The sequence below is a fragment of the Hypanus sabinus genome, chromosome 13, assembly GCF_030144855.1.
Source record: "Hypanus sabinus isolate sHypSab1 chromosome 13, sHypSab1.hap1, whole genome shotgun sequence".
Lineage (NCBI taxonomy): Eukaryota > Metazoa > Chordata > Chondrichthyes > Myliobatiformes > Dasyatidae > Hypanus > Hypanus sabinus.
The window spans coordinates 45,888,292-45,908,243 of NC_082718.1; the positions used below are offsets into that span (position 1 = coordinate 45,888,292).

The window sequence follows — 19,952 nt, forward strand, 5'->3', positions numbered from 1 at the left end:
CTGAGACTATGGCTTGTTAAAATTCTCAGACGAGTCAGTTATTCCATTCTCAGGCCCTCTAGTTTCACATGTTCCTACAACAACACTCACAGATGGCGTCTCTGGGTCAAAATAGCGCTTTATCATATTTACATGTACCACCTGTGTGGGTTTTCTTCAATTGGGTGTTTTAATAACAAAGTTCAAATAATCAATTTTACAGATTGTTTCAAATGGCCCACTAAACTATGCTTGAAGCAGATTTGTCAAGATTGGAAATAACACCAATACTCTGTCTCCCACATGATATGTCCTTTCTCAAGCTTGCTTATCATACCAATGTTTCATGTTGTTTTGAGAGTTTTGTCTTGCGAGGCTAGACTTGGTGTAATTTAGTTTTTGAACTCCAAAACATAGTTTAACAAGCTAGCATGCACATTTTCATCAGTTCACTGTTCCCTCAGCAAGGTCAAAGGTCCCCTCACTGTGACCAAATATGAGTTCAAATGGACTAAAACCCAGCAATTCCTGCACCGATTCTCTTACAGCAAATAGGAGCAAATGTACCCCCTCATCCCAGTCTTTCCCATTTTCAATACTGTATATCCTAATAATTTTTTTTGAAATCTTCCTAAAGCTCCTTGTGATTCTGGATGGCACGCAGATGATGCAATTTGTTTAGCTCCCAGTTCACAATCTACCTGCTGGAATAATCCTGAAATAAAATTACTGCTTGGTCAGATAGCGAACCAAACAAAGTAAAAAAAAAACTTGGTGAGAGCCTTCACCACAGTTTCAGCTTTAATATTTCTGTGAGGGATTGCCTCTGCAGTGCAAGTAATGGATAACAGATATTGCTGGCCAGCTGTTGTCTTTGGCAATGGGCCAACACAATCTACCATAACTTTGGAAAATGGTTCACCGAATGCAGGTATAGGCTGAAGTGGGGCCACAGGGATGGCCTGATTGGGTTTACCCACAACTTGACAAATGTGACTTCAAAATTACCTTATTGAGAGGTACAGAAACAATACCTTTCCCAAGAAATTTAATAAGATTTACCTCATCAGTTTTAGTCTCGTCACTAAATTCTAGAAAGCCATCTAATATAAGTGACTGAGAAGCCCCAGTATCTCAAAGAATTTTCACTGGTTCCGGGGTTGACCCCTCCTTCACTACACCAACCCATCTGATATAAAAGGATCAAGTCCCTTCTTAACTCAGTCAGACTTCTCAGTTCTTAACTAAGCCTCAACAGAACATTCAGGACCCGGTGCGTTTTTTAGGTGCTTCAACCTGCTGAATACAAGCATTTGGGAATGACTCCTTTTCCTTTTCCTTCTTCAGGATGGAACAATTAGCCATAACATGATCAGCTGCCTCAGCTCCAAAACGCCTTTTTTTCTGCTTCTTGCCTTTGTTTTTTTCTGCAGCTTCTAATCTTGCTTAAATCTAAATAAGCTGCAGTCATATAGTTCCACCCCCGCCTCTCTTAGTAAGAATCAAACAGGAGCCGAGAAGCCAGCGGCTGATGTCACTCGGGCACTCTCTCTTAAAAATAACAGTCCGCAGCAAAATAAACCTAGGGGTTCATCACATTCCCAACTTAGAAGGCACCTTTTCCTTCCCAAATTGGAAGGCACTTTTCAGCTTTGCTTCTCCTTTTCCACCTAGGGATCTTCTTTGGATCCTGCTGTTCCAGACTCCTTTCAGCTAGGAGACCAGATTGAGGATCTCATCCTCGTTGCCAAAGCATTGTGGGGGAAAAATCTCAGAAGCAGAGGACAGAATGGATTAGGCCAATTCAGAGAATTGTTTCAGACTAAAGGGTTTTATTACATGATATCATGGAGAGCCCAGACTCCTAAAGTAGATCCCCGCAGCTCTATTCAACAAAAAATTACACTCACATTTATAGTCAAAATATACATGACAAAAAGCACAAATAGAATAGAGATGTTTCATAACATGTTCTAGGTGATAACCCAAAGCACCAATCAGCTTAAAAGTTACTCTACCTGCCATGGTAGGGCAGATTATGGAACAATGAGTTCAGTGAAAAACAAGTTCCCACATCCTTCTTAAAGTACAAGCAAGCATGGGAGTCAGGTACTTATAGCTAGGTAGGGTTAGTTAGTTGGCAATTTACCAAGAACAGACAGTACTGCTGTCGTGGCAGAAATGGTTCCCTAATCAGTAATAATGGTTTAAATTTTCTTCCACACATCTTATATTGACAGGCCACTGCACAGGATCAGAAAAAGCAGCATAAAGTTGTAAATTCAGCCAGTTCCATTGTTGGGTACTAGCCTCCCCAACAGCAAGGACACTTCAAAAGGTAATGTCTCAGAAAGGCTGCATTCTTTTAAGGACCCCCATCACCCAGGAAGAAGCCTGCTGCTCATTGTTACTATCAAGGAGAAGGTACAGGAGCCTGAACGCACATACACTCAATGTTTCAGTAACAGCTTCTGCCCCTTTGCCATCAGATTTCTGAATGGACAATGAACTCATTAACGTTAACTCAGTTCTTTGCTCTCTTTTTGCACTACTTGCTTAACCTTTTAGTTGTCATCTAATTGCACCTTTTAAGTATTATACAACAAATTTTATAACATATTTGAGTGATATTAAACCTTATTCTGATTCTGTGGCCTGGAATAAAATTTCAGAGCTTAAACAACTTAACTATAGCTACCAATTGTAGGTAAAAGGAGCTTGAGATAAACTGAAGTGGACAATTGAGGAATTAAATTATTTCATTGTCATAAACAGAGATGGGGAGAGATGAAATTCAGGACCATCAAACAAGAGAATGAAAGTTTCGTTTTGGAGCCAAGGCAGGTCAATAGGCACAGAAATATAGCTGAACAAGGCTTGCTGAAAATTAGAATATAGGCCACTGGGTTTAGAGTAAGTCAGGCTTATTAAGAATGAAAGGCAAGTGGTCAACTCAGATTTCATTTGAACAGTTGATTTTTTAAGTAACAAGGTCATCGCTGAGGGCTTGAACAGCTGATTGGTTGAGGCTAGTGAAAAATGGGTAATATTATAAAGATGCAAGTCAACAATCTTGGAGTGTTACAACATGACCTTATATTGTTGAAACAGGCCCATCAAGCAACTGTATCCATATCAAACACCATGCACCCATTTAGAAACATAGAAAACCTACAGCATGTTACAGGCCCTTTGGCCCACAAAGTTGTACCAAACACGTCCCTACCTTAGAAATTACTAGGCTTACCTATAGCCCTCTATTTTTCTAAGCTCCATGTACATTACTCTGATTAATATTGATTAAATTTAACTTTCTCCATTTCCACACTAACTTGTCTGGATTGACACTCTAGATTTACTGACAATTTACTAGGGGCAATTTACAGAAACTAATTAATTTGCATACTTGCACATCTTTGGAATATGGTAAGAAATTGAATACTGTTCAAGGATCACAGTGCTTCCACCTTGAAGAGCACAGAGATTTCAAGAATTATCTACAACAGATGTTGAAACAGCAGCTGGAAGCACTGATGTTCAATAGGGCTGTGGCACAAATTTTCACTACATAAACAAATTGTGCATTTACATTGAATAGTCATTATGAGCAGTTCTAGGATATAATATCTTGTCGTCATGGTAAATATTGCATTCTAATACCTTATTAAATAACATTACGTGACCTATTACAAGGAATAAATTACATCGTTGTTTGTTTTGAGAGACAGTTCCACAGTAAAGTTAGATAACTTGTTCAAAGTATAAGCATGTGCAAACAAGCCAACAACGTCCATGGATACTGATACTTATGAATCAGAAAGTTCTTTGTTCTGTGACCTACTCAACAAGGATTAATTTTAATCTCTTTAATTTCTGCTACCATTTACCAATGCTTCAATAAATAAAATATGACTCATCAAACACAATCAATACTTTTACTTAGAAAAATGAGATCCAAAACATGAATTGCTCCTTTGAATTAAAAAACACACAAAAATGTGAGAGGATTAAATAATTACTCCAGCACATAGAAATCTTTAATATTAACGTGAAATCAGCACCAGCTTACCTTATATTTTTGTGACAAAATTAAAACTATTAAAAATATAGACATTCTGCAGAATCTTAATCCATATCATTCAACTTTGAAAATTTCAATTTTTCTATGAAGTAAAGCATTTCGACATGTTTAAATATACCACAAATTAAAAACTGGTAATACAGTTTTTAATGATGTTCAAAATATTAAAGCACTTACAAAAAACTCATCTACCAGCAAAGATGATCTGCTGTATCCTTTCAAAATAAAAAATCCCAATAGAGAACTTATGAAAATATTTTTAATTTTAAACTTTCTTTTATTTGTGAACTGTTTGTGCTCCCTACTCAAAGGAAGCACGAGATGGGAATCCCAAAAAAGGAGAAGGAAAAGTGGCAGAACAGAACAAACTAACATTATTAGATGGCAGTCAAATGGCAAGACCTGCAAATATTTTGGTGTACATCTGACAAAGTTTTGGGATTGTACCTAAATTGTTAATGGTGAAGGGGAAAGGAAGACATGGCAGGAATATAGCAATGGAGTATGTGATGAATGAACAGGCCAAAGAGAGCAAGTAAGCAGGGTAGGATAGGAAAAGGGAATAACGTATTGCATTGTATTGCTGCTGCTAAGATAACAAATTTCACGACACATTCTGGCAATAATAAACTTGATTCTCTGGTGGTGGGACAAGAAGGATGGAATACATATTAATTGCTGCAGAGGGAATCCAATAGTACAACTAAAGGATTATTAAACAATTCTAATGTTCAAAGAAACAGTCTTATTGTTTTATCTCAAGCAATATATTAGGTAACAAGTTTTGGTGAGCATGTTAGGAATTTGCAAAGTTGACAGTCAGCTTTTTTTAATACTGAGCCTTCTGTGAATGACCATTTCCTATTTGCAAGGCAGCATTACGTATCAAGACATTTGTCAAGGTAGTATTAAGACCACCATGTCTTTTAATTTAAAAAAAATACTCGTGATGAGGCTCAAATATGCTTTGAAAAATGTCCAGAGAATTATTCTAAATCCCATATAGTAATAATCATTTTGCATCATTATTGTCCACTTGCTACACCAGTGAGTTCCAATCATAATTCCCAAAATGTGACCAGGAACATTCATAGCTCATTACATTTAAACAAATTCCAGACTGCTGGAATATAAGCCAACTTGATGGGCACAAACCATAACTGGCAACCACCAACTGGTTTTGTTCTAGGTGTCCAGGTGAAATTCAGGTGAATTCTAGGTGAAATTCAGTGCTTTCATGGTATTCTTTAGTGTGGAATTTTGAACATAGATAGTGAGACTATCAATTTTCCACATTATTTTGTGATGGCAAGCCACTTGGATTATGGCAAAAAGTACTTCCATTTTCAACTAAACCCAAAGTTTTAAACTAATATTACAAAAGTGCATAGAGTTGAAGAGGATTTGCATGATGGGGCAAGCAAGGGGAGACACTATTGCTTTTATATATGTAATAATTCATATAGCTCTTTAATACTGAAATTGGCTTTTACAGTTTAACCAGAACATCAAAATATTAGATTCATTACTTCATATATTCAATACATATAAAATACCATTAATTAAAAATATATTCATATGTATTTGTCCATGTGCAATTATTCCAATGATCTAGTCCTCATTTTCTTGGTTATTTCTCTTCTCGTATCATTGTGCTTCTTCAAGTTCTGGATTTCATAAGGAAGGCTCAAATCCCAGACAAACAGCTGTGATTGCAATTCTGAAATATACAATTCCAAGCAGCTGAATATCATGAGGAAGTTTGAATCATCTATTTGTCCACAAGCATAAGTACAATTATTGTTATAATAATACTAGTGAATTATTGTAATCAACCCATTTGTGCAAAACAAACTCCCATCAACAGTAATAAGACAATCTTTTGTAGACCCATTGGTTAATATCATAGCTTGCAATTGTGGAACAAGTATAAGACAGTGACAAATTTCTATGGGCAGCTGAAATTGAGGAGGATATTCAATGATTCCTGATGATTGAAGGAGACAGAAGCTTTGTAAGGTTGAAAAAAGGCATATATGGTGGACAGTGCTGGTAGGTGCCAGAAGGGAGATTAATAAGGAGGGATGAATGGGCAAGGAAATCATGGAAGGAGCAATCCCTGTGGAAAGTGGAGAGTATGGGAGAGGGGAGGATCTGTTTGCTGATAAGGTTCCGTTGAAAATGCTGGAGGTTGCCAGGAATAATGTGTTAAATGAGAAGGCTCATGGGGTGTTACGTGATGACACAAGGAATTCTGTCCCTGTTAAGGCTGCAGAAAGATGGGCTGAGAATAGATGTCTGGGAAATGGAGGAGATGCAAGTGAGAGCAGCATCAAGGTAGAGGAAAGGAAGCTCCATTCTTGAAGAAAGTGCATCTCTGATGTCTTGGAAAGGAAAATCTCATCCTGGGAACACATGCAGTGGAGAGGAAGGGACTGAGAAAAGGGAATAGCATGTTTACAGGAGACAGGGTGGGAAAAGGTATAGTCAAGATAGCTGTGGGAATTGATAGGTTTACAAAAGACAGCTTGTCTCTAGAAATGGAGACAAAAAGATCAAGAAAGGGGTAAGAGGTTACAGAAATGGGTCAAGTGAATTTCAGGACAGCTGGAAGTAGGAGGCAAAGTTGATGAAATTAATGAGCTCAGCATGGGTGCATGAAACAGCAGTGATCAATGTAGCACAGGAAGAGTTGAGAAGCATTCCTTCCTCACCTGCCTATCACTTCTGCCTGGTGTTCCTCCTTCTTCCCTTTCTCCAGTGGTCCTCTCCCCACTTCTATCAGATTCTTCCTTCGCCTTTACCATTCACCTGGCTTCATCCATCATCTTCTAACTAGTCCTCCATTCCCTCCCACCACCTTTTTAATCTGGCATCTACCCACTTCCTTTCCAGTCCTGAAGAAGGGCCTTTGCCTGAAACTTCAACTTTTATTAATTGCCATAGATACTGCCTAACCTTCTAAGTTCCTCTAGCACTTCGTGTGTTGCTCTGAATTTCCAGCATCTGCAGAATCTCATATTTAGAATAATCCTTGCCCTCCTATACTCTTCTGAGGAATTGACTATCTCGAGTAGGAATCTCAGAACACTGTAAAACACCATCAAATGCTGCCTCCAAAAAATCATCAAATTCACAGTAAGGAAATGTAACATGGCAGGCAAAATAATTTACCTGCTTTACACCATGCCTTCAAAATATATGTCCTGTTATGAACTCTTTTGTGCAAAGTGATTAACAAGCGTGTGTACGCGTGTGCGCGCACATGCACCTGGTGGAGTCATCGGGGCACCATTATGACAAGCTTTTTATCTGCTCATCATACGACGTGTCTTGGGCATCTGAAACCTGGCGGAGCCCATCCCTCTCCAGGTTTTTTCAAAATGAGCTCAAGTTGTTAGCTCGACACTCAACCCTGGTACGGATGGAGAGCGTGCAAGGGAGCTGGCCAGATTCAAACTCGGGACTTCTCACCCCGAAGTCCAGCGCTGATGCCACTACGCCATCCGCTGGCGAGATTACCAAGCATACAGAGGAAAAGAATCAAGTATATTGTCAAAGTCTCCCTGCAGGTATGTAACATCCCAAAACCTTCCAATTTGTAGGTAAGAATGTGATTTTGCCAAGTTCTGCTCACTTTAACTATTACAACAAAGTATCAGAAATTTAGCCTACCTCTCTGCCATTTATTGTTTTCAAAATATTCTTTATTGACGTTTCCTAGGATCAGCAAGACAGTGCAACAGCTTTCCTTTTCTGAAACAAAGAATTGGAGAAATATGTTATGCATTGATAAAAATTCCACCAAAAGACAAATAATTTGAACACTTTAATGAAGGCAATGAATAGGTGCTATGAATAAAGAATGTGTGTGCCTATAAAAAATGTGTATTTGAGTTAAAATCACATCCAAATTTATAAATCGATAAGATCTCATTGTTAAAGGGTAGTACATGGAATAGTACAGCAGAGAATGGGCCTTTTTGGCCATGATGTTATGCTGATCAATACAGATCTACTCCATGATCAATGTGACAAAAAATTCTAACCTGTCCTTCTACACAGCCCATGACCCTCCATTTTTCCTTACATCCATGAGTCCATCCAAAATGTCTTTATTGTATTAGCCTCTTATCACTGTTCTAGATAATTACCGCTCCCTGTGTGGAAAAAATAAACCACCTCTGACCATCTCTTCTAAACTTTCCTCCACTTACCTTAAACTGATATCCTCTGGCATTTGCCACTGCTGGCCTAGGAAAAAGATGCTAGCTCTCTACTCTATCTATGCATCCCTGAATCTTATGCCAATATCAAGTTGCCTCTCATCCTCTATAACTCCAAGGAGCAAAACCCTAACTTGCTCAAGCTTTTCTCAAAGACATATTTTCTAACCCCAGGCAGGATCCTGATAAATCTCCTCTGCACCCGCTAAAACTTCTATATTCTCCCTTTAATAATGTGATCAGAACTGAACAGAAACCAGAGTTTTATAGTGTTCCAACATTATCTAGCAGCTCCTGATCTCAATGCCCCAATTAATGAAGTCCAGCACACCATTTGCTTTCTTAACCACCTTAATAACTTGCACTGCAACTTGGAGAAAACTATGAATGTGGACTCCAAGATCCCTCTGTTCTTCCACAATGCTAAAAATCTTGCCATTAACTTTATACTCCACCTTCAAATTTAAACTTTCAACCTGAAACACTTCACAGTTTTCTGGATGAAACCCCATCTCCCAACAAGACATTCTACATTCTGTTATAACCTACCACAATTATTTACACTGCCTTTAACACCTTCAACCTTAGTGCCATCTGCAAACTTCTTAATCCACTTGGCCACTTCCTCATCCAAGTCATTTATAAAATCACAAGAAACAGAGGTCCTAGGCAGTTCCCTGTGGAACACCACTAGTCGCCAAACTCCAGGCAGAATATGCTCTGTTTACTATCTCCCTTTGCCTTGTGTAGACAAGCCAACTCCATTCCACTGAGCTAAGTTTCCCTGGATCCTATGCCACATTACTTTCTGGATCATGAGTCATTCAGCCTAATAAGTCCATGGCAATCATCAAGCACCCATATACACTACATCAATCCCATCTCACCTCATGGTGGACTGCCAGCTTGATCCTAAGATCCATCAGTATTTACCATTTTAACTGCAGCAGTTTTAATATACCAATGAGAGCTGACATCACCATGCCTACTGACACTAGACCTGCTCTCCAACTGGTCCTCATTAAAGGATTTGAAGAGTACTCACTCTAAATACAAGGCCTTGAAAGAAAGGTTTACTGTTACTTTTTGTCATTATCACTCTTCAAGTTGGGAGTCGGTAATTTTCAAGCCAGCACCCTTCCTTGTATTTCCAGGCTCCCTCACTGGAATTAAACTCTTACTCCCTGTGACAGTTGATAACTGTGTCTGGCTCAGACAATATCATCGAAAGTTGATAGGCAGACATTTAATTACATTGTCACCAACACAAGGCTGATGGGATGCATACATATCCCTGTGTAATTAAGTCTTGCTGATCGTGGCAGAACTGTAGTACCTAATCTCATGCTAGATTGTCCTGACAGAAATTCATGTCTATTCATTGAAATTCACTTGATTGTATTACATAGTAAAATGGTAAGTTATTTCAGCATTGCAGAAGCTTTAATATTGTAAACATAAAATTACATTAATAATTATTTGTAATATCACAGTGTCAAAAATGTTCTTTAACCCCCCCCCCCCCCAGTCTCAGCCTCCAATCAGTTGTAGATAGGGTACCTTCAGAAAGTTTTCAGGGACAGCTCAATTGGTGCACATATTTTTCTTATTGTGACTTCTACTGTTTTCAAGTAGTGATCTTGAAAACCAAGTGTTTTCATGCCAAAACTTGTTTTTTTTTAAATATAAAACTACCTTTCCAAATACATTCCAGTATGAACCATACAGAACATTGCTATTGCAAATAAACATTTCTTACCAATTTGTGTTGTCACCATACTTCTGATGGAGTGGCAAAATTTATCCATAACATAAATGGGTAGTTGAGTAGAAAGATCTAATAAAATGATGTCACCCCCTCCTGTCCCAATCCACAGGGTGCTGGGTTTTTGAAGATGAAGAGCTTTCACTCTAGCAGAATAGCTGTCATTCCTAAGGAAATTTTTTATATAATAAACATAAATGCATTCGTGAGTAAATTATTTTTCATTCAAAAATAACAATAATGTACAAAAAGTCCTCAGCAAAGTGTGAAAATAAAACAGAAGCACAAGAATTTAAATGCCATAACATTTCCTTTAATTTAAACAACATGCTAAACACTAATTTAACCCGGAGAATACTGCCTTTGTGCCTTTTTCATGTCAAATCGCACAAAACATACAATTCCACTGGGCAGCTTCTGTTGTGTTTGGGGGTGGGAGGACGGTGAAGGGCACTGCCATTATGGGAGAGACAAGAAAGTGGAATTAACATAGGATTAATGTAAAGAGGCAAATGATAATCATCATGAAAGGCCTGTTTCTCTGCTGTCTCTTTCTAAGACTCAATGAGATTAAGTGGTCAGCATACCATCACAACTTCATACTGTTGCAATGTCCCTTCACATGACAAATGCCACCCAGCTTCCAGGATTTCCTGAGCAAGAACAGCTGCCTAACACTTTTCACTTTTGACCTCCAGAGTCAATAACCGCAAACCCTGCCTCCAAACTTGCCTCTCGTGCTTCATGTTTCATTCTGATTTTCTCCCCTCATATCCTGAGATACCATTTTATCTGGAGTTCATCAACGCTCCCAACCTATAAAGGTGTTCACATGAAGGCCCCCTTTGTCCAATCAGACCTCTGGCTGGTCTCATGATCCCCGGTCTCAGGAAAAGAACAGGTGTCAGTGACATATTTTGAACTGGAGAAAGTACAACACTCGAAACAGCTGGATTCTGTCAAACAAAGCAAGTTTTCCTTCAAAAAGCAGAAAGCTAATTTCACTTATTCATCGCTTGAACAATATATTCTACTTGCAAAGGCAGGATAGGATCTTACTCAAATACAATACAATGATATTACTCAAGAAGTTGTCCCTGTTGTTATATTCATAAAAAGAAAACCAATTGCAACCAATGTAATAATCTAATTTCACTAATTAAGGGAGCATGTAAACTACTAAAGATTGCAGTTACACTGACTTGGGAGTTCTGAAGGTATGAATTTACTACTGCAAAATAGTCCCCTCTGTCAAACTCTTCACCACCAAGAATATGAGCAGACAAACTGATGGTAGGTTTCAATCAACATCACTCAATCACCAGCTGTTAAGAAGTCCTAATTAATGGAGTTGTGGGTTAGATCAACTAAGATTCATAGAGAATCTATTGATTATTAACCATATTTCTCTGAATAATGAGTTGTGAGACAAAAATCACAAAATAGTTCAGTTTGCTGAATTGAATTACAGTACTTACTTAAGAATAGTAGCACAGTCAAATGATTGATTCATTTTATCTGAAGTGTAGTCCCATATTTCAACTACATGGCTACCCTTCTTTGCCAAATATATATAATTATCAATCACCATTATGATAATATTTCCACTGTGATATTTCTGTTGTCTTCTGCAAAAATAAATAATGGAAATATGATGTTGAAAAGGCAATAAAGAACATCTTGATCTTTTTTTCCACAATACAGGACAGCATTCAGAGATTTCTTCCTGCAACCAAAATTATTGATATGATTTTTTGAACCTCAGCTTCAGCTCAAAGTGATTTTGTAGCAAGGTCAGTTCTTCTTCCAACCTTTCTGTTAATTCCACATCACAAGTGTTCAGGAATAGATTTAGAACCCAATAAGGAACTTGGATCAGGAGAAGATTCTGAAATCTAAGTGTCTTTATGCAAAGCACCCAAGTGGGCACAGCATACTTAAAGAATACCAGATGGTGACCTTCCTGTCTCTTCTAATTCAAAGAGGTTCAGAAATTGGAAAAAGTTCTGATGGCCAATGTTACACTTAAATAGCAAACAAGAGAAAATCTGCAGATGCTGGAAATCCTAACAGCACATACAAAATGCTGGAGGAACTCAGCAGGCCAGGTAGTATCTATGGAAAAATGTACAGTCGACATTTCGGACGTCGACTGTACAGTTTTCCCATAGATGCTACCTGGCCTGCTGAGTTCCTCCAGCATTTTGTGTGTGTTACTTCACTTAAATAGGGTTAACTTGGACAGAAATGTGGAGATGACTGATATGACTTTGATAAGATTCACATTATTTCCTTGCAATTGAAAACTGATTTTATTAAACTTTGTGAATAATTCTGACAAATAAGTAACGTCATAGCTAATATTCTTAAGTTGTTTACTGAATGAAGCATTGGAATCTTCAAAGAGCCTTATCGTAATTTCAAAAGGCACATTAAAAGTGTCTCATGCAGTTTCCTTTTGAGAAGCATCTGATTTTGGTTTGCAAAAGGAAATGTACAAACTGTTCATCATTCTTGATACAAAAAGCTCTCAGATAGTCAAGAATTGAGAGCAGGGAACTTGATTTTATTTACCACTGTGATAACAGGGGTTAATGATTTGTGCAGCTGATTATTTCAGTCTTTTTGTGACAAGATGTTGTCTGTGAATTACACAGTGAATGGTAAATATATTCAGTACAGGTATTTTCAAGAAAATAATAACTCTATGGTGGTGTCTGTCATTGATCGTGCCTGTGATGGAGAACACTCGGTTAACACACCCCCTCACATTGCAAGTTCATATACACTCAAATATTGCCATGTCATTCAGTTGTCATTATGGTGAGTGCACCTACTTCAATGTCTTCATGGTATTTTCTCATAATTTACCCACTACATTGTTACATACATTCAAAGTCAGACACCAAAGATTAATTTCATTCTTTATTTGTACTTGACTGTAAGTGTGTGATTGTGCTGAGTATTCTGCTGTTTCATGCTGTTGTCGCCTGGAAGTTCTGTGTTGTCCGCTGGGTCCTAAGCTAAGCTGATGAGCTCAGGTTGGCTTTATGATGCCCTTCCACATACACAGTGGAATATTCCATTTATTTAGTGATGGGAATGTGAAAATGTGTATATGTTGTTAGTATACTGTATTGCATTTAATTCTGTTAATTTTGTTACATAATTATAATTACACTGTGGATGCATCACATTCTAATTCATGTGTAGCCTTAAGTTAACTTTGATGGTAGTACCTATAAAAGGAGCTCATTGCCCTCAGTATGGGAGAGTGGTAAGGGCTCGCAGAAGTTCACACTGGACAAGGATAAGTATGGATATTCTATTGTCTTTTTTTTTGTAAATATTGGCAATTTTTTTTACTATTTTCACTAATTTTCTTTAACAGATCATTTTCATGTGTGCAAATGAATAGAAACAATCTGTTTTACTTGGCCTAGAACCACCCAAATGCATACACACATTTCAAAAGGTGCAAAACACCTAAAATGTATTTACTGCTAAACCTGACAGAAAAAGAGTAACACAAAGAGGTATTATAATGGGGTGGGGGGGGGGGGGGCGGAGAGGAGACCACCTGTTGACTTTAAGATAACCGGCTGCCACAATCTTTCTTCAAATATGGCTTTCACTGGGAAGTTGGATCTCACACACCAGTACTATTCTGTGCAGTGCAGTGCACAGCATCTTTCAGCTAATTAGTCTGGCAGATTTCTCAGCTTTGCTTTGACATTCTGTAAGCCCTGGCTGCTGAAATTAAACTTTTGTCAATGTCTTGGTACTATTAGAAATTATAGTTAAGTAACTGAATTAAATTATAAAAAATACAAAGATCATTTTACTTTTTACTTTCACTTTTCTCTTGGTCCACATTACTTCCTGATGATTAATTTCAATTCAATTTCCCATTCAGAGCTTAGGAGAGTTAATGGTACTCAATGAAGACTCTGACCCTGACCAGGAGTTGCATGCTGACTATGGTTCTTTGTGGGAATGGGACCTGCTGTCGGGGTTTCACAACTGGCTGTTGTTCGGCACTCCAAGGGCTCAGGCCAAGAGCTGCACTTGCCTTCAGAGGACTGAGCACTCGTGGCTCTGGAGACAGGGGGATCGGAAGTCAGTGTCCAAGCAGAAGACCAGTGTGTCATGGGAGATGGAAGATCTAAGGCTGTGTGCCCAGAGACCTGAGATCTTTGGGCACAGAGCTCAGAAAAAGTGATGCAACAGACTTCTAACATCATAAACCAGCGAGTTGTTCTTTATGGCTCCCCTCTCACTGTGAAACAGAGACACCTTTTTCTTCATTATTAGGAGAAAGAGAGCCTGTGGTATGTCGAATGCTAGGTGAACAATGTAGTCTTTGGAGTACTGCAAGTCTTAGTCTTTATTGATGCTTTGCTCATGCTTGAGTTTTCAGTGGTGGGTGCCAATGCTATTTTTTGGCCGGTGGGGAGGGGGGATTGTTGCTTGCTGCCACTTATGCATGGGAGGGAGGGGAGCTGGGGGGGTACTTTGGGGTTCTAACATTTAACTGTCGTTCATTCTTTGGCGGCACTCCTCTGTTTTCATGGATGTTTGCGAAGAAAATGCATTTCAGGATGTATATTATATACATTCCTCTGACATTAAATGTACCTTTTGAAACCTTTGACCTCCTTTACCAAACTCAGGTTGGAGCAGCAAAACCTCATATTCCATCTCGGTGGTCTCTAACCTGACAGCACGAACGTCTATTTTTCTAACTTACAGTAATAACATCCCCTTCTCTTTATTCTATTCCCCACTCTGATTATACTCACTCCTCTTCTCCTCACCCACCCATCACCTCCCTCTGGTTTCCCTCCTCCTTCCATTTCCTCCATTATCCACTGTTCTTTCCTGTTAGATTCTTTTTCAGCTCTTTACCAAGCCCTCTTCCACCTCTCCCCCTCCTAACTTCTTACTTCATCTTCTCACCCACTTACTCCTCACTTGATCTCACCCATCAAATGCCAGCTTCCCCAACCCACACATTTTTATTCTGGCTTCTACCCTCTTACATTCCAGTCCTAATGAAGAATCTCAGCCAAAAATATCCATTGTTTATTCTCTTCCATAGACGCTGCTTGACTTGCTGAGTTTTTCCAGCACTTTGTGTGTGTTACTCAAGGTTTCCAGCATCTGCAAAATCTCTTGCATTCCTAATGATTTCAATGGGTTTGCAGGCCACACTGGGCTTAATCTTGGTGCAGACCATACAAAAAGATTTCTCAGGCTGAGATGTCTGTGGAAGTTCACACTACCACAACAGAACCCAATTTCAATTTTACCAATGCAGCACAGGGGTAGTGAGAAACACAGGTGCCACTGTAGAAGATGTCATTAATAGTAATAAATCCACACCAGGGCTAGACTTCAGGATTTTTCTGAAGGAAGGCAGCAAAATAAAACAGAGATGCTAACGACCAGATAGAGGATCTCCAAAATTGGGACTACTGTGTAGACATGGCAAGATTTCAAAAAAAATCAAACCATCTCATTAAAATGATGGCAGTAGTTATTACTTTCAAAGACGTCTTTTTGGAGTATGTGGAATGAAAGTTCCACTGAACTCACTGATGTACTTCAAAAATGAAAACCCTTTAAATATGATTAAGAAATTTTAGAAGTTCATATCCCAAAAACAAAGAAGGTAATAACTTACAGTGGCCTGGTTTTTGTCTCTATCATCTTCTGAATTGTAAAATCACTGTTGAGTGATACAGTCTTTGTTCCACAACCTGCCCAGAAGATTATCTGTCCTGTAATGGTTGATGAGCTCAAGCACACCAAAGGAGTACTGATGTCACCTATATCAATAACCTTCAGTGGCGCACCATCTTGGTACTGTTAGACAAGAATAAACCACAAACTATTGTTTGCATTATGGAAAAGAATACAAGTCTATTTGTTAGAATTAATGTTATTACATTTACTGAGATTTTTAAAAATTTGATGACGTTTGAAATAAAATACACTGATAAAAATGGTTCATTTTAAAGTTATTTAAAAAACTCAAACAAACCCAAATAAAAAATGCAAAAACAAACCTGAATTTCTTAAGACAACGATCAGATCAAACTGAGATATCTTTTGCAATAAATAAAAAGAACTATTTTCTTGTAGCATTTTCCTAACCACTGTCAACTACTTTTGGAGCATTGTGCTAACCACTGAAGTAGTTTCCTTTCTTACAATGCTTTGTAAAAAAAGGCTGATGGATGATAATGGATAATTAGAAAAAAAAATTTGCTTAAGAAAAGATAAAAATATGCATTAAAGTCTGTGCACTGTTAAACTTAAAAGTAATTTAGGAAAAGTCCCCAGATATCATAAAAAGATTGTTTCAAATTTAAGACTGAGCAGCGGATCTTTTCTAAATTTAATTAAGACATAATATCACATAGCCATTGAAGATGTGTAGGAGGGGTAGACTCCTTCCATTTAAGCAAGATTGCTCTCCTTGCTGAAAGAGAGGTAAAAACTAAAACCTGTAGATTAGGAGTATTTGAAGATATATCTTCATTTGCAATAATGCCAAACAGGGCAGTAAGGGGATTCGGGTCAAATTGGACCCTAAAAAGTTGTGAGAAGGTATGGAATACTTCCCACCAAAACTTTTCAATTTTAGGGCAAAACCAAAACATATGGATTAAAGAGGCATCAGCAGAGTTGCATTTATTACAAAGTGGAGAAACGTTTGGATAAAAACTGGACAGCTTCTGTTTAGAAATGTAAGCTCTATGAACCACTTTAAATTGTAGAAGACAATGACGAGCACAGAAAGATGATTTATTAACCCGTTTAAGAATTTTATTCCATCTTTCATCAGAAATCTGACAATTTAGGTCATCCTCCCAAGCTTTTTTTACTTTATCCAAAAAGTCTTGTCTAGAATCAATCAACAAGTTATAGATACCAGTAATAGAACCATTAACAAAAGGTTTTAAATTTAAAATATCATCCAGTAAATTTTTATCAGGACCTATAGGAAAAATAGTTAATTGGAAATGTAAGAAATCTGTAATTTGAAGATATCTGTAAAAATTTGTTTTTGGGAGTGCAAATTTAGTTGACAATTGGTCAAATGAAACAAAAGATCCTGAGATAACCAGGTCGCAAAAACACTTAATACCTAGTTCATCTCAATCCTTAAAGACTTTGTCAGTCATGGAAGGGATAAAAAAAAATTAAGGAGAATGGGAGATGATAATGAAAAATTCGCTAAACCAAAAAATTTTCTAAATTGAGACCAGATCCTTAAAGTTTGCTTAACAATTATGTTATCTGTTGTTTTATTTGCAGAAAAAGAGTATGATCCAAGAAGAGAGACAATAGAGGATTTTTTTTTTTACAGAATTAACTTCTAAGGAGACCCATGATGGACAAAATTTACGATAAATATAATAGGACCAAAAAGTAATATACCTTATATTGATATTGGCAGCCCAATAGTAAAACCTAAAATTGGGTAGGACTAATCCATACATCTCTTTATTTCTTCGTAGGTAAACTTTACTTAAACAAGCTTGTTTATTATTTCAAATATAAGATGTTAAAATTGAATCTAAAGAATCAAAGTAGGTCTTAGGAATAAAAATAGGTAAAGCCTGAAAAATACATAAAAATTTAGGAAGAATCTTTATTTTAATCGAATTAATTTGGCCAATTAGGGATAAAGAAAGAGGAGATCATTCAGAAAGCATCTTTTTCACAGAATTCAGTAAGGGGATTAAGTTTTCTTTAAATAAATTCTTGAAGTTTTTAGTAATTGTTACACCTAGATATGTAAATTGACTTGTAACAACTTGGAACGGAAATTTGGCATTTGATGACATTAGGTCATTTAAAGGAAATAGTTCACTTTTATGTAAGTTCAGCTTATATCCTGAAAAAAAAACTAAAGTTTAGTTTTTTTTTCTTTCTTACAATGCTAAACTCCCCAAAGAGCTCAGGACCGTCAGTGGAATCCCTATGTCCTTGCTCAAATTATATCAGACTTTTCCAGAATCATTTAATGCACCAAGACTGCTGGATAGCTGGAGACACACTCATGCATTCTGACCATCAGACCTGAACTACACTGGTCTCAGACCCTGAACTTGATAAAAGTGTAATCTACCTAATTTAAATATCTCCAGAGAACAAAATCAAGATTTCAGAAATATTGAGAGTATTCATATTGTGAAATCCAGTATGTAAAACTTAAAATTAACTTACCATTTGCTTTGTTAAATCTCTCTCAATTTGGGATTCTAATTATGCATTGGAAGTTATTTTTTTAAACTTTGCAGAAGATAAAAACTCAATATATGATCTTGGGAATGAAAGGGTGAATGAATAAGGAGTGTTTAATAGCACTGAGCCTGTACTGACTGGAGTTTAGAAGGATGAGGAAAGGATTCATAGAAACCTACTAAATATTGAAAGGCCTAGATAGAGTAGACACGGAAAATGCTTTCAATAGTGGGAGAGTCTAAGACCAGAGGGCACAATTTCAAATTAGAAGGTCATATTTGAAAAGAGTTTGAGGATGAATTTCTTTGGACAGAATGTGATGAATTTGTGGAATTTATAGTTACAAATGGCTTGTAGAAGTTGATGGTTTCTTGATTAGTAAGGGTATCAAAAGGCCATGGGGAGAAGGCAGGAGAATGGGGTTAAGAGGGAAAATAAATCAATCATGATTGAATGCTGGGGCAGACTCAATGGGCCGAAATGCCTAACTGTTCCTATGTCTTGTTGTCTAAAGCAAAAGCTAAATCCAAAAGCTGAAAATGTGAACATGAAATTATTGACTAGCCACCACCAGAGGGTGGAGTTGTACACAAAATGATAGATTTTGAGCAGAAACGATGAGCAGAAATTTCTTCACCAGGTGATTGATGAACCTTTGGAATTCTTTCCCCTAAAAGCAGCAGAGATTCAATCATTTTGATTCAAAACACAGATCAATAGATTTCTGGGCACTAAGGGAATCAAGTGTCCTGGAATGAAGTGTTATGGGAATAGTTCTGGAAAAAACATACCTGGGTAGAATGTTCAACCATTATCTTATTGAAAGATGGAGGGGAACTCAAGGAGACAGATAGCCTTCTATCCCTCATGTTCCTGTTCAAGGGGCTGGGATGCAAATATTCAGGCATATTATTCATTTCCAAAGGAAACGGAGCAGCTTTGTCCATACATGTTGTTATTCCAGCAGTGTAAGGTAAAGCTAAGTAGTCTGGATGGGAGTAGTATATTATGCCTGCCCCCTCCCCCACGGCCACACCTTCCACCAAACTATAGCTACACTGTAGCACAGAGCATAAATCAAATAGTAATGAAGACCTGTAAGAAATGTAGTCTTAGACATCATGTGATTCAGTAAGGATGGATCTGAAGATACGGGGGCACATTCAAAATATGAATTTGGCACATTATTTTGAGGATTTAATGAATGTGCAGGCTACTTTTGATCTAGTACTTTTAACAAATCATTTAATTACTTGGATGAGGGATGGAGTACACTGGGACCAAGCCTGCTGATGACACAAACCCAGGTGGGTTAGTAGGCTGGGAGGACACAAGCAGACTGCAAACAAATACGGAAAAAGTAAGTGAGCAGAAAAGACGTTTCCAGATAAGAGATGATTCATTTTATTAAAAATGTATACAAAAGCAAATTATTGAAATAGAGTGAGATTTTAAAAAGCTGTGGTTCAAAGGTACATAACTAAATTGGCCTAGAGGTGCAATAACTAAGGTGGTTACTGGAATGCTGGCCTTTTATGGCAACTAGTCTAGAGTATAAAAAGAAAGGAAGTCTGATTTAACTTTACAGGCAAATGATGAAAACATATTTGCAGCACTGCAGTTGTTCTAACTTTTAAGAGAT

The 19,952-nt window shown here is 37.6% G+C and overlaps 1 protein-coding gene across 4 annotated transcripts in view; it reads right to left on the reverse strand.

Moving 5' to 3' along the window:
* Nucleotides 1-1,797: 1,797 nt before the first annotated feature.
* The window catches only part of lrrk2 (leucine-rich repeat kinase 2), a 137,254-nt gene continuing 119,099 nt past the window's right edge, over nt 1,798-19,952 (reverse strand). For all 4 annotated transcript variants that reach the window (XM_059987538.1, XM_059987539.1, XM_059987540.1 and 1 more), the window contains 5 exons: nt 15,738-15,919; nt 11,530-11,679; nt 10,046-10,218; nt 7,736-7,816; nt 1,798-5,780 (listed from right to left, as the gene is read on the reverse strand). In XM_059987538.1, coding sequence (XP_059843521.1) covers nt 5,659-5,780; nt 7,736-7,816; nt 10,046-10,218; nt 11,530-11,679; nt 15,738-15,919 — 708 coding nt within the window. In that variant the 3' untranslated portion in view covers nt 1,798-5,658. The remainder of the gene's footprint in view (nt 5,781-7,735; nt 7,817-10,045; nt 10,219-11,529; nt 11,680-15,737; nt 15,920-19,952) is intronic.